Raw genomic sequence first — 15138 nt, 5'->3', positions numbered from 1 at the left:
CATCTATTAATGGTAAGCTATATCATCTTCACATAGCCTTGTAAGCCATTTGTGTTATTTCATTTTCCTCTGTTCTTTTTATTTTCACTTCCCTTGTAATGTTAGTCTCCTTCTACTGATTTCTAAGAGCTCATTTATCATTAAAGATATTAGCATTTTGTCAAGCTTTGCAAATAAAATATTATTTTTTCCTCAAAAAACATTTCACTCAACTTTGTAACTTACATTTTTAAAATTTAACATGTATTAGTAAGGAATAACAAATTATAAGAGGAGAAGATGCTTTTAAGCATTTTTATCTGATTTAAAAATAAGTGCCCTATCTTATTTTTAACTTGGAATTGCATATATCAAAATTTTAAATCACAATGCAAAAACGCAAAAGGGGAAAGAGTCGTGTATTCCCTGTGGCAAAATGTTCAAGAGCTTAAATCCTTTTTATTAGTTTTGTTAATTTAACAAGGAGAATCTTGGCTATAACTTATCTCATCATTAAGGTGAAATGCTGATGTGTTGGGAAGAAATTTTTGAATATGAATATATTTATTGCCCCTGAAATGCTTAACAGATATATCTGCAGTAAAAAATCTGACCTCCTCTGCTTTGTATTAAGCATTATCAGAGATAGTCTTTAGGCATTCTTCCTCTTTAAAAACAAGCAGAAACTTTCAGATAGTTTATACCAATAACACCTTGGAATTTAAATTTTCCTTTTCGGTATGGCAAGTTAAGTACATTAGCTATTCCTTATTTTTCAATCATAAGTTGTTGAATGAGATATAATAAAAAAACAGCAGTAATTCATTTTATAGATAAAAAGAAATTCTTTCTCATTACAAAAGTAGTACACTTGTTTTAATGGTGGAATGAGAATTTCAGACATCAGTAAAATTAAAATAGTTATATTGACTTGCAATTATCTTTACCTTAAATGACTTGAGTAATAAGCTCTGCATCTGGACAAAGATATATTGGCTTTATGAAAATAATAATAAACTACATTCTCAGTAGCATGTGAAAAACAGAGGAAATTTATATTTGCTTAAGCTTAATAATGCTATTCTCATTCTTATTTAGATGTTCAAGGCAATATCTGAGAAGGATGCATATAGATTAAAAAAAGATATTTCCTAACTTCCAAAAGTTATCCACCAAAAGGAACAAATAAGTCACTCCTCAAGTCCTTTTAAATATTACAAAACTAATTGCTGCATACATCTTACTATATTTTATATATAGACGGTTGCATATGTAATTCCCCAGTAGAGCATTTAACATTTATGAAGTCTTTAATATTCTCTAGATTCTATTCTACCTATCTTGAAGTACAGGTATAGTGAGTGAATTGCTCTCTTTGGGTATTTACCAAATATTGTTGATTCATTCAAGAGGAACTGGATCTTTACATGATTTACATAAGACCAAATAGAAAGTATGACCCATATACCTGGAGAAAGATAAGCATTAATTTATTTTTTCAGTAATACCTTTATAGTTCTAAAAGAATTGCTGTATTTAACAATTCTTGAAAAATTAGAAAGTGAAGGCAACATAACCAACTTATAATTGAGGATTCTCTTGGAACATAATTATTTTATTTATTTTTGTTTATTTTTAGTGGACTTTCTCAAATTTAAATTATTCCTAACACCTATGTAATATAACAGCTAATAATAACACTTGATAGCAAGATGACATAACATGGAGTTTGCTCATGCTGAGTTTTCCAGCACAGCATTTTCATTTGTCTTCAACTTGATATTTTTAAGACTCATTTTACTTTTTCGAGTCCTGTCCTATGTTATTTCATAGAGGTGGATCTATATTTCAAATACTAAATGAAGTAGATGGAGATAGGATATAGCAGATTAAATGCAAATTAATATCATTGTTCTTCATATGTGAAAATTATTTCAGCAAAATTAACCATTAATTTTTCATTAGAATTATCTAGCCCTTAAAATGTACATTTAACTATCTTGGAATAGAATATGAAATATTAGAATGTAGAAATAAAATGCTTTCTGAAATAAACACAATATTTTATTTCCTTGCAAATTTTGAAAAAACAAGCAAAATCTAGTCCTCAAGCACATTTCTATTTAGAGAATGTTTAATTAGGCACACACCATGTCAGCAGCTTTAGAACAACACTCTCAAATGAACAGACTATGGAATGAATTTAAAATATAAATAGTATACACACAAACATTACTAAATCCCATACAATGCCAAGTATTTGAATGTTAGGCTGCCAGATGACAAAGGAGATTCTATTAAGTGACTAAAAGAAACACTTTTGTATGTGACACTTAACTTTATGTGCCACCTTGACTGGGCTAAGGGATGCCCAGATAGCTGGTAAAACATTTCCAGATGTGTCTTTGAGGGTGTTTTTTAGAGAGATTAGCATTTGAATCAGTAGATGAAGTAAGGAAAATCCACCAACACCAATGCAAACAGATAACACCTAATCCATTGCGGGCCTGAATAGATTAAAAAGGCAGAGGAATTCTGTCTATCTCTTCTTGAGCTAAGATGGCCATCTTTCCCAGTTCTTGAATACCAGCATTCCTGGTGCTCTGGCCTTCAGACTCCAGGACTTAATACAACTGCCTCCTGTCTGCCCTCTCCAGTTTTCAAGCCTTTGGCCTCACACTGGGAGTTACACCCTTAGTTCCCCTGGTTCTCAGACCTTCAGACACAACCTGAATTATACCACTGGCTTTACTGATTCTCCAGCTTGCTGAAAGCATATCATGGGACTTTGTGTACTCTACAATCACATTAGCCAATCCCCATAATAGATCCCCTCTTGTATATTTATATATATCCTATTGGTTCGGTTTTTTTTTTGAAGAACTTTGTATAATACAAATGTTGTGTGAAATGTTGATTTACATAAAGGAGTCCAGTGTATTTGCCTTGCACCAGTTAACATCATTTATATAGGAAAAGAAAAAACATAGCTTATATTAAGTGAGAATATTATCATTTTAATTGATGGTTAGTAATTATTTTTAAGCAATGTTTACCTTGAGGGAGGTTGTATTTGAATGTCACAGAAGAAAATAAAATTAACAAATGTCATTTCAGATTTACAACTTTTAAAATTAGACATAAGAATTTGAATTAATTTTTTTCATTTTGAGTTAGTGTTATGCAAGTATTGGTAACACATTCTATAAGAGACTGTATTAGTCAGTTTTGCATTGCTATAAAGGAATACCCAAGGCTTGGTAATCTATAAAGGAAAGAGGCTTATTTGACTGATAGTTCTGCAAGTTGTACAAGCATGGCACCAGTATCTTCTTGGCTACTGATGAGGCCTCAGAAATCTTTTGTTCATGGTGGAAGGCAGAGAAGGAGCAGGTATGTCACATGGAGAGAGAGGGAGCAAGAGAGAGAAAAGGAGCTGCTAGGCTTCTTTAAACAACCAGCTCTCATGTGAACTCACAGAGAAACAACTCACTCATTACCATGAAGATGACGCCAAGCCCTTTATTAGGGGTCTACCTCAATAACACAAACACCCCTCACCAGTCCCCACCTCTAACATTGAGGATCACCCTTCAACCTGAGATTTGGGGGGGACAGACATCCAAACTATATCATTCTGTTTCTGGCCTACCATATCTCATGTCCTTCTCACATTGCAATATATAATCACCCCTTCCCAACAGTCCCCTGGTCTTAATTCATTCTAGCATCAACTCAAAAGTCCAAAGTTCCATCTGAGACTCAAGACACATTCTTTCCACCTATAAGCCTGTAAGACCAAAAACAAGTTATTAATTTCCAAGATACAATGGTGCTAAAGAAATCAGGTAAACATTCCCATTCCAAAAGACAGAAATAAGACAAAAGACAGGGGAAACATACCCCATGCATGTCTGAAACCCAGAAGAGCAGGTATTAAAATTTTAAAGCTCCAAAATCATCTCTGTTGACTCTAATTCTGGGTACACTGGTGCAAGGGATGGGTTCCCAAGGCCTTGGGCAGCTCCACCCCTGCAGCTTTGCTGGATGCAGCCCACGTGGCTTCTTTCATGGGTTGGAGTTAAACGCCTGTAGCTTTTCCAGGCTCAGAGTGCAAGCTGCCCATGGCTCTACCATTCTCAGGTCTGGAGGGTGGCAGCCCACTTCTTACAGCTCACTAGGCAGTGCCCCAATGGGGACTTTGTGTGGTAGCTCCAATCCCAAATTTCCTTTTGGCACTTCTCTTATAGAGGCTCTCTGTGGGGCCCCTGCAGGAGCCTTCTCTCTGGAAGGCTTTCTGATACATTCTCTGAAATCTAGGTAGAATATAGCAAGCTTCCTTCACTCTTGCATTTCATATACCTGCAGACCCAACTCCATGTGGAAGCCACAAAGGCTTATAGCTTACAGTCTCTGGAGCAGTAGTCCATGCTCTATCTGGGGCTGTTTGAGCCCAGGATGGCTCTGCTCAGATTCTGAGAGCAGTATCCTGAGGTGGCATAGGGCAGCAGTATCCTCAACCTGGCTCCCCAAACCATTCTTTCCTCCTAGGCATCTGGGCCTGTGATGGGAGGAGCTGTCTTCAAGATTTCTGAAATTCCTTTGAGGACCTTCTCCCATTATCTTTACTACTGGCACTTGTCTCCCTTTTAGTCAAGCTAATCTCTCTAGCAAGTTGTTGTTCCACAGTGCATTTAAATTTCTCTCTAGAAAATGCACTTTCCTTCTCTTCCACATAGCTAGAGTGTGAATTTTTCAAATTTTATGCTCTGCTTCCTTTTTAATTATAAGTTCCAACGTTAAGTCATCTTTTATGCTCATATATGATTGTACGTTGTTGGATGCACCCACACTACTTCTTGAATGTTTTGCTGCTTAGAAATTTCTTCCACCAGATACCCTAGGTCACCACTCTTAAGTTTAACTTTCCACAAATCTTTAGGGCATGGACACAATGCACCCAAGATTTTTGCTAGGGCATAACAAGGATACACTTTATTCCATTTTCCAATAGATTCCTCATTTCCATCTAAGGCCTCATAAGCCTGGCCTTCACTATCCATATTTCTATCAGTATTTTGTTCACAACTATTTAGCAAATCCTAAGTAGTTTCAAACTTTCCTTCATCTGCTATCTTCTTATGAGACTTTCAAACTCTTCCAACCTCTGCTTGCTACCCAGTTCCAAAGCTGCTTCGCATTTTCATGTATCTTTATAGCAACACCCCACGTCTGTATTAGTTTTGTGTTGTCATTAATGAATACCTGAAGCTGGGTAATTTATAAAGAAAAGAAGTTTATTTGGCTCACAGTTTGCCAGGGTCTACAAGCATGGCAACAACATCTGCTTGGCTTCTGGAGAGGACTCAGGAAGGTTTTATTCATGGTGGAAAATGGAAGAGGAGCAGGTGTGTCACACGGTGAAAGAAGGAGCAACAGAAACATGCCAGACACTTTTAAAGAGCCAGCTCTTTCATGAACTAATAGAGTGAGAACTCACTCATTACCCAGGAAGGACACTAAGCCATTCATAAAGGATCCATCCCCTTGACCCAAAAACCTCCCATTAGGCTGCAGCTCCAACATTGAGGATGACGTTTCAACATGAAATTTGGAAAGGACAAACATCCAAATCATGTCAGAGACATAAAACATAATTGAAATTCAGGATAAGAGTATTCAGTCAAGTCTTATATGGTTTATCATGAACAACTTTCAATTTAGTTTGTTGAAGCATACCTCTCATCCATGGTAATGTCTACAAATTTCTTTGCTTTCATCCTTTACTCCCAGTTTTATTGTACATATCTACAATTTTCTTTAATATCCTATTATGTTACAACTTATTAGCTTCTATTCATTTCTCCTTCATACTCAATTGTATTTCCAATTTGAGTATTTATAGTATTTGGAGGGCTGAATACAGGTGGCTGCATTGTTATTCTGTTATTATTACTAGAGCTCTAAAATTTTAGATAAAGTCTTATATACTACCAGCCTTAGATTTTCATATATGCTTGATCTTAATTAAACATTGAGGATATTACATACTTGACCTGAACCAAAAACATAAAAGCAATGACCTTAGAGATGAAAGCCAGAAGATGTCCCAGAAAAGAAGGGAACATTGCTATTAATAGTAACCTGGGAAGTGGCAGAGAGATTTTAGTAATTTCAAAACAAAGTCTTTTGAAATATTGCTAATATATTCTAACACCAGTACAATTAATTCAGAATATATTATAAAAGGGGCAATGTATAGCTATGTTGTCTTTGTACATAATATACATACAAACACTCACTTGAGTATCCCAATTTGTCTGTGAAATATCTCTACTCTTTAAAAAAAACTCATCCAGCAGTGTAAAAGTGTTCCTATTTCTCCACATCCTCTCCAGCACCTGTTGTTTCCTGACTTTTTAATGATCGCCATTCTAACTGGTGTGAGATGGTATCTCATTGTGGTTTTGATTTGCATTTCTCTGATGGACCCAGCCATCCCATTACTGGGTATATACCCAAAGGATTATAAATCATGCTGCTATAAAGACACATGCATACGTATGTTTATTGCGGCACTATTCACAATAGCAAAGACTTGGAACCAATCCAAATGTCCAACAGTGATAGACTGGATTAAGAAAATGTGGCACATATACACCATGGAATACTATGCAGCCATAAAAAAGGATGAGTTCATGTCCTTTGTAGGGACATGGATGAAGCTGGAAACTATCATTCTCAGCAAACTATCACAAGGACAAAAAACCAAACATCGCATGTTCTCACTCATAGGTGGGAATTGAACAATGAGAACACATGGACACAGGAAGGGGAACATCACACACCAGGGACAGTTGTGGGGTGGGGGGAAGGGGGAGGGATAGCAATAGGAGATATACCTAATGCTAAATGACGAGTTAATGGGTGCAGCGCACCAACATGGCACATGTATACATATGTAACAAACCTGCACGTTGTGCACATGTACCCTAAAACTTAAAGCATAATAATAATAAAATTTAAAAAAAAGAAATCCTAGAGAATTAAAGTACCCTCATGAGGCCCAGGTCTCTGCCTGGGATCCACCAAGTACCCCTGAATGCTTACCATAAATATTTCTTTATAGTTTATGCTGCAATGGAATGCTTTCACTTACTATTGTGTGACTTAGACTAATATTATTATTGCTATTATTATTACTATACCATTATCCTGAGGACTCACACAGAGAATGAGACAAGGCTCCCATTTTCAGCTGTGAGGTCCAGCAAGTTGCAGGAAGGGCAGGACACAGAGCAGGGCTGGTTGCCCTGGATTCTCCAACTTCAGTTCAGGGTGGTCCTGGAGGACCAGGATACCAAGCCTCAGGCAGCCCCTGCATCAAACCTCGGCATCAAGTCCTCACCTCTTTCTATATGATGAAAATGAAGTTTCCTTCCAGCCCACTCTACAAACATGTGCCCTTTTCAAAATTCACCAAGAGAGAAATGATCTGGAGGAGATTATGCAAATACTCCATCCTTTGCAGGTGAACCCCACTTTAATAAATATGCATCTGATTAATAAGGAAAAAATTTTAAAAAATTTAAGAACTCATCCAATAAAATGGTATAACAGTTAAAAGATATTTATGCATTTACCAAATAGGTCCTTATCTTCAATGATTGCCATCTCAACTTCTTTTTTGGTAATGATTGTGCACGTGAAAGGAACTTGAAGAAGGACGCTAATCTCACCAAAGGACTCCTTCTCCTTAAGTTTCCCCATATAAACAAGTTTTTGAGATCTTTTCTGTTAAAAAAATATATTATTGATGTTTAATGCAACTGCTTCCATATAATGAATCAGTATTGTTTTTATCAGAAACTCACTCATAAACCATTTTACTAAATGATATTTAAAATAAATTAGCAATTGTATTTAAATTACAGAAAAATTTACTTACATAGGCATTTCAATTATATTAGAGCAATAGTAAATTCATAGATAACTTAGGCATATCTAAGGTAATTGAAAGCATTGTCCTTTAGAATCCACAAAGATGTTTAGGAAATATTGAACTAATTCCACATTTCAAGGATCTAGGATATCATTTTGTGAGCATAGTTTCATTTAAGATGTTTTGTCAACCACTGTTTGTTATATCAGCCCTAGTCACAAGGCACTCTTGTTGAACCCACAGGGAAGAAGGAAAATAAGCAGAAAATGCCAGGGCCAGAATCGATGGTATTAAGTCAAAAAGGAGGGATTATTCCCTGTCTTTTCTGTTTAAGTACAAAAGAAACATGGAAAATGAGTTTGACTCAGGGAACTATAATTTTGGTTCAAATAAGAGACCTTGTGGAGAAGGGCCTACAGTATGTTCAATATGAATGGTTCTGGAGAAAATGTTGAGACCTCAAATTACCTTTGCGGGGAGATTTGCTAGGAGTTGATGACCACTAAGATATATAAAAGAGAATATAGCCCTCAGGTAGGAAAGTGGCAAGAACTTGGAAGAGGCTAAAGCATTTACTAAATATCCTGGAGTCAAATCCAATATAACTTGAATATTTGCACCTATATAAATGGCAAATCTTTACACTGAATATGATTAGTGCAGCAGAATTCAAGTTAGTTTAGATATTTAATTGAATTCCATTGAAGTCTCCCTGACCAACTAATGATTAGTTCTAACTTTTCTACCACAATAATTATATATTTTTGCCTGTTCTAGAACTTCATAAAAATGGAATTATATAGAACGTGCTCATTCAGGTTTGGCATTTTGGCCCTACAGAGTATGTTTGAGATTCTTACAAGTATCCATAATTATTTTTACTGCTATGTGGCATTTCATAGTATAAATATACTGTAACATTTCTATTCATTCAACTGTCAGTGGATACGTGGACTACTTCCAGTTTTTAGTTTGTAAAAATTCATATAAGTTTTTTTTTTTTTTTTTTTTTTTTTTGAGACAGAATCTTGCTCTGTAGCCAGGCTGGAGTGCAGTGGCACAATCTTGGCTCACTGCAACCTCCGCCTCCCAGGTTCAAGTGATTCTTCTGCCTCAGCCTCCTGAGTACCTGGGACTACAGGTGTGCACCACCACACCCAGCTAATTTTTGTATTTTTTAGTAAAGACAGGGTTTTGCCATGTTGGCCAGGATAGTCTCGATCTCCTGATCTCGTGATCCGCCCGCCTCGGCCTCTCAAAGTGCTGGGATTACAGACATGAGCCACTGTGCCCAGCCCTAGGATTCATATAAGTCTTCGTGTAGACATATGTTTTCACTTCTCTGGAGAAACTATCTGGAGTGGAATTAGGTCAAATGATTAAGTGCATCTTAGCTAATCTGGTATGTTTGTAGTAGTACCTGGCTATGGTTTTAATTTGCATTTCTCTAATGAATAAGAATGTGAAGCATATTTTACTGTGTTCATTGATCATTTGTATATCCTACAAATCAATATATCTTACAACTTATATTCTTATATCTTATAACTAAACCAAAAACAAACACAAAAATTTCAAAAAATTGAATAGAAATTTCACAAAGTAATACAAATAAATGTCTAGTAAGTACATGAAAAGGTATCTGACACTATTCTTTAGAGTAGATTAATTGATTAAAAAGAATACATGTTGAAATCTTACCACTTTATTTGATCGTAGTTTCACAAATCCTATAATACTTCTATAAATGTTACAGCATCCAGAGTTAATATAACCCACAAAAGAAATTATATTTCCACTTTCCACTATCACTGAAAAGAAGAGAGATAGTTCATTTCACACATTCTTGTCTTTAATAAATTATTTTAGATATTTTAGCAACAAAAGTTAATGTATTTAATTCAATAACTATTAATAGTAAGTTTCTTAATAGATTCCAGTTTATAGACAGTACTTAATACAAGATGTAAAAGATTACGCCCAGTATTTATATCTCTAACATAATACATGTAATATTGCAAACACTGACAAGACTTTGGCAGTAAATGCACTGATATGCTAGTATACTGTACAATGCAGGAAGGAAAGGGGAATATAGAAGAAACCTTGATCTGTAGCATTTGCTGAGTTCCAAGGTCTAAATATTTCCACCATGGCTCATTTGAAATTTCTGATAGTTTAATAACAAACTCACAATATTGATAAATATTTGAAAATTCGCTTTCCAGAGCCTATATCTTGGGCTGTACTAACACTCTACTGATTATAGTAGCAGTTAAAACAAGGGCTTTGAGGCCACATTGGCTCAGTTTGAACCTATTCCGCTACTTCCTATGTCACCTTAGATAAATGACATAACCCCTCTGAGCTTCAAATTTTTCATCTTTAAAATGGAAAAATTAATTAGGAGTCCTTACTTTAAGCCTTATATAAACCACACGGGGCATATAAAGTATTTAGCATGTTGCCTGGTACACAGTATAACACAATATCATGTTATTACAATAAATCGATGTTATTATCATTATTCTTTCAAACTTGTAAAGTCACTGTAAGGCCAAGATACATTTGAAGGTGAATTCTATTATAACTTTGTAACTATCAACGTATTAAAATAAAAATCCCTTGATCTACATAACATTTTAAATTATCATCATGATTTAAATACTTAATTGGCAATATATAAATTAAAATTAGTATTTCAAAATATTTTCTACTTTATGAAATCTGAAACATACCAATATTTAATTCTGAAAACGTTAAACACAGCAGTAGTAACCTAAATATAAAGACACATATACAACTTTATCATAATTTTATAAACTATCAAAAACAAGTTTTTTGATCACTTGAAGGCATTCCTATTTGTTTTCTAGCATAAAAGAGCATATATCAACATAATAAAAATTATTGATGTTACCAAAATAGTAAAGAAACTAGAGCACAGCATAATTCTTTAAAAATTATGGCTAAAATAACACGGTAACAATTGTTAAATATAATTTACCACCAGCAAAAAATAAACATCAACATACAATGGAATAAGTACTTCAAGATAAATGAAGTGGGATTCAATAATTTTGTTGGTATAATTATGAGGATAGTCTATCTTTTTCTCCTCATGTAATAGTTACTTCAACGTTTATAATAAAAAATTAAAAGGTTATTCTACTGTTGTCAATCATTTATTTTGTTTAAATAAAAACTTACGGTAACTCTTCTGTTGTCTTTTTTTACAGCAGAAAATGATATTAAAATTATATTACAATGTAAAAGTATAACGTATGCGTAGAATTATGTGAAACATTTTCTCACAGATTTTTCTCTTAAAAGTAAGAGGAACTCTTCTACCAAAACATATGATAGTAGAAACTATGTATCTTCTTTTAGTCAATCAGCAAGGATATAAAGAAAGGCATAGAAGCTCCTAGCAATTGTTATAGATAAAGAAATAATGCACTTAAACATGCACTAAAGAAATCCATTATTTTTAACTATGAGACCTGTACTACTATAATTCTTGAAAGTCAAACCCTATGTAGGTCACAGAGAAGTATATATAACAACAAAGAGGAAGAAGGCCACAGGAATTTTTCTTTGTGTTGAAGTCAAGACAAAATTGGAAAACCCAAACCATTGTTACAAAATCTATGACGCAGTCTCATTCCCTAGATGGGGAACTGGCTACTTGAATCATTGTCTATGGTCTTTATGATAACTATAGCAAATGTTCATCTCAATGAAGACAATACAGCAAAACCCTTCTGACCTAGGCAAAAAACTTGAATTCAAATACATATAAAAATCATATATTCTGGTCAGGCGCGGTGGCTCACGCCTGTAATCCCAGCACTTTGGGAGGCCGAGGCGGGCAGATCATCTGAGGTCAGGAGTTTGAGACCACCTGGCCAACATGGCGAAACCCCGTCTCTACTAAAAATACAAAAACTAGTTGGGCCTGGTGGCGCACACCTGTAATTCCAGCTAATCGGAAGGCTGAGGCAGGGGAATAGCTTGAACCCAGGAAGCAGAGGTTGCAGTGAGCTGACCTCGTGACACTGCACTCCCACCTGAGCGACAGAGTGAGACTCCGCCTCAAAAAAAAATTGTATCTTCACACTTAAATAAGAACATTTAAATATTAATATTACTATTTTGGACTAGAAACAGAATCATGCAATTACTCCCTACCCTGATTGTTGTTCCTAATTTTACTCATTCAGCCTCTGATCATGTTTTCCATTTTTAAGAACTTATGCTATCAAGATAAATGTTGTTTGCATACCCTTTCCTCCTCCCTTATATAGAAAATGACAAATAACATACGATGATCTGCAGGATTATGACACATTTTTAAATGAAAAGACTTAATCATGAACTATATAGACCAAATTTTATTTATTATTATCTCAAGGTCATATTCATTTATGTTTACAAAATGTAGTGGAACTTGTAGTTAAAAGTAATATTTAAAGACCCTTATCAAGACTCAGACTCGAAAGACCTGAAAGCATTAGATCATTATGAAAAGAACAAACTTGATTTTATCTTAAGGCAAAGGAAAAGAAGAACATCAGAAGGATTCACAGAACTTAAACATCAGGCCTTGTTCCTTTTCTTTCTGTTGTTTATCATACGCCCAGAAATAGTCCCAAGTCTAATAAAATCATTTTATTCTAATTCTAAATTAAGCCAGAAGAAGTTACGATAAGAAGAATAATTCCCTACTGGCTATTAGCATCAGCACTGGGATAGTGAAGGTCTCAGTTTAAATAGAAACTAATGATTAGAGAGATTATTAAAGGACATCCTCTTATTTTAAGATAAACCTCAGCCTACTAGTCTAACATACCAAAACAGGTTTGGAACAGGAATATATCTCAGGATGGACAATGCTGAGGCAGCTTTGAGCATGACATCCATTAGCTGAATGGATTCCTCTCCTTGTAAAGATAGACTACTAAAGGAAGAAAAGTATAAAGTAATAGTACCAATTAATGTTATCTTTGAACTTTATTTTCCCTTTTGAGAATGTTTTCTGAATATATTCTCCTTCCAAATATATATAGTTTGCTTTAAAAATGTTGAGAAATAACTTGGTTAGAAAGGGCTTTACATCTCTGTAACAGTCCATACCAATGCGAATACCATGTAAACATCAATACTTTACCCAATATTAAACACTACTTCTTTATTATTAAAAATGTATATTTATTTGCAGGTAAATATAGATAGCATTTATAGCCCTGTAGAGCAAATTCTTAAGGATAAGTGCATCTGAGAAGAATGAAGTTTTGATTAATTTCCAATTATACAATGCCCTCTGAATTCTATGGCACATTTAAACAGGGTGTTCTCCTAAAGAATGAATACTATACACAAAATATCCTCTGTATATTAAGTACCTGTCACCTGGCATAAGAAAAAAATAAATGTACACTTATCTAATGTTAGAAATGTGTGATTTGGAAAACAGTTATAGACAAACCTGAGGAAATCTAGAGAAATACAAATTAAAAAATTAAATTTTGAATATGCCTCAGAGACTTCCAAAGAACTTACTAAAATAATATATTTATAGAATTAGTCACAGAAATTATCAGAATATGGTTACTCACTGCAAAATAGGGAAAGTGAAGAAGGGCAATATTTGGTATTAGAGATCCCCTCTTACTATCTATTGCTCCCACATTTACCCCATTCTCCCCTTCTCAGCAGGCAACGTAGGACAAATGCTAGGTCTATGGAGCCACCTACAGATCAAGGAAGAAGAGATTATCCAGATTTGATGTCCAGCCCAATAACCAGTTAAACCATACATTTACCTCATCTTTCTTACCAACTTTAAATCTTTGCCTAAATCTCACATTCTCAATGAGATCGCCGTGACTACCCTATACTGCTCCTTCTAGCTTTTTCATCCTTCTCTGTTGCTATCTCCAAGGTGTGTGTTTCCATCTAAGTTATTGATTTGTTTATTGCTTATACTTATTGTATAAGTTATTGATTTGTTTATTGCTTATACTTATTGTATATTATATTTTCTAGCCATTAGGATGCAAGCTCCATCAAGGCAAGGATATTTATCTTTTGTTCACTTATGTATCTACATATAGGCACTCAACAAATATTTGTTGGATGAATGCATATTCTCAAGAATCTCAATATTAAACAAAGGTTTTCTTGAGCATAAGGAAAAGCTCAGAATATTGTGGCTTAGATTTTTCTGAAACCCTTCCCCAAGTAGTCCTCCTAAAAATTCTGGATAAAATATTTAAAACTATATGAGGTGGCAGAACAGCAACAGAATTTATCAAAAAACATTAATAAAAAGAAAGTGTACATTTAGATCTGTCTGGGGGTGGGTAAGAAAGCCCTGGAGGCAGTAGCAAAGTACGTGTGAAAGATCAAATGTGGAAATCCTCCTACATAAGCCCCCAAAGAGCAATACTCTCAGTGGGTGAAGTGGAAAAAGCCCACCTCAGAGAAAGAGCTCCTGGAGATATTTTCCTCTCTTGGTCCTGGCTCTGAATTAAATGAAAAAACAAAAAGGTAGCAAGTCTCTGAAAATTTCTCACTCATGATATTGGGGCTAGAGTCCATACCACCTGTGAGGCAATAAAATCCTTTAACTAAACATTCATTTTCAAACCATACCGGGTTTTAGTGACTCTGAATGCTTGGAATAAAGGAAAATAAATTATTTCTGAATGAATTAACCTTATCCCAAGCTTCAAAGAATCTCTCTATATAATAAGATGCTATTTTAGGGAATATAAACTCTCAATGAAATACATGCTCTATTAGCAAATATATTAGTATATCAGCACATAGTCACTATACTCTTAAAAACATGTCTACATACATATATATATATATGCAGACACACTATTATACATGTTTGTGTATATATATGTATACTTTCTATGTGTAGCAAATATACACATACATAGAGACATCACAATGATGAAATAGCAAATATAAGACTACACTTATGGAAGAAAAAGAGACTCATAATTGGCCAATTGGATTACAAAAAATAACCAAATAGAAATTTTAGAAAAAATATAATTAATAAAAGTATTATTAAATTAATTAAATATTAAACAAATCTCAAACCCGGATTCTCAAATTTTATGAAGAAAATTAAGTATAATGGCCAGGCACGGTGGCTCGCACCTGTGATACCAGCACTTTGGGAGGCTGAGGTGGGCGGA

At 34.6% G+C, this 15138-nt stretch overlaps 1 protein-coding gene across 4 annotated transcripts in view; it reads right to left on the bottom strand.

The window, feature by feature from the left end:
• The window catches only part of CNBD1 (cyclic nucleotide binding domain containing 1), a 622857-nt gene that overhangs the window by 124275 nt on the left and 483444 nt on the right, over positions 1-15138 (bottom strand). For all 4 annotated transcript variants that reach the window (XM_054656870.1, XM_016959647.3, XM_063817255.1 and 1 more), the window contains 2 exons: positions 9623-9732; positions 7623-7773 (listed from right to left, as the gene is read on the bottom strand). In XM_054656870.1, the coding sequence (XP_054512845.1) occupies positions 7623-7773; positions 9623-9732 (261 nt within the window). The remainder of the gene's footprint in view (positions 1-7622; positions 7774-9622; positions 9733-15138) is intronic.

The sequence above is a fragment of the Pan troglodytes genome, chromosome 7 (assembly GCF_028858775.2).
Source record: "Pan troglodytes isolate AG18354 chromosome 7, NHGRI_mPanTro3-v2.0_pri, whole genome shotgun sequence".
Lineage (NCBI taxonomy): Eukaryota > Metazoa > Chordata > Mammalia > Primates > Hominidae > Pan > Pan troglodytes.
The sequence above is the reverse complement of the archived record's forward strand: the minus strand, read 5'-3'. Positions and strand labels throughout refer to the sequence as shown.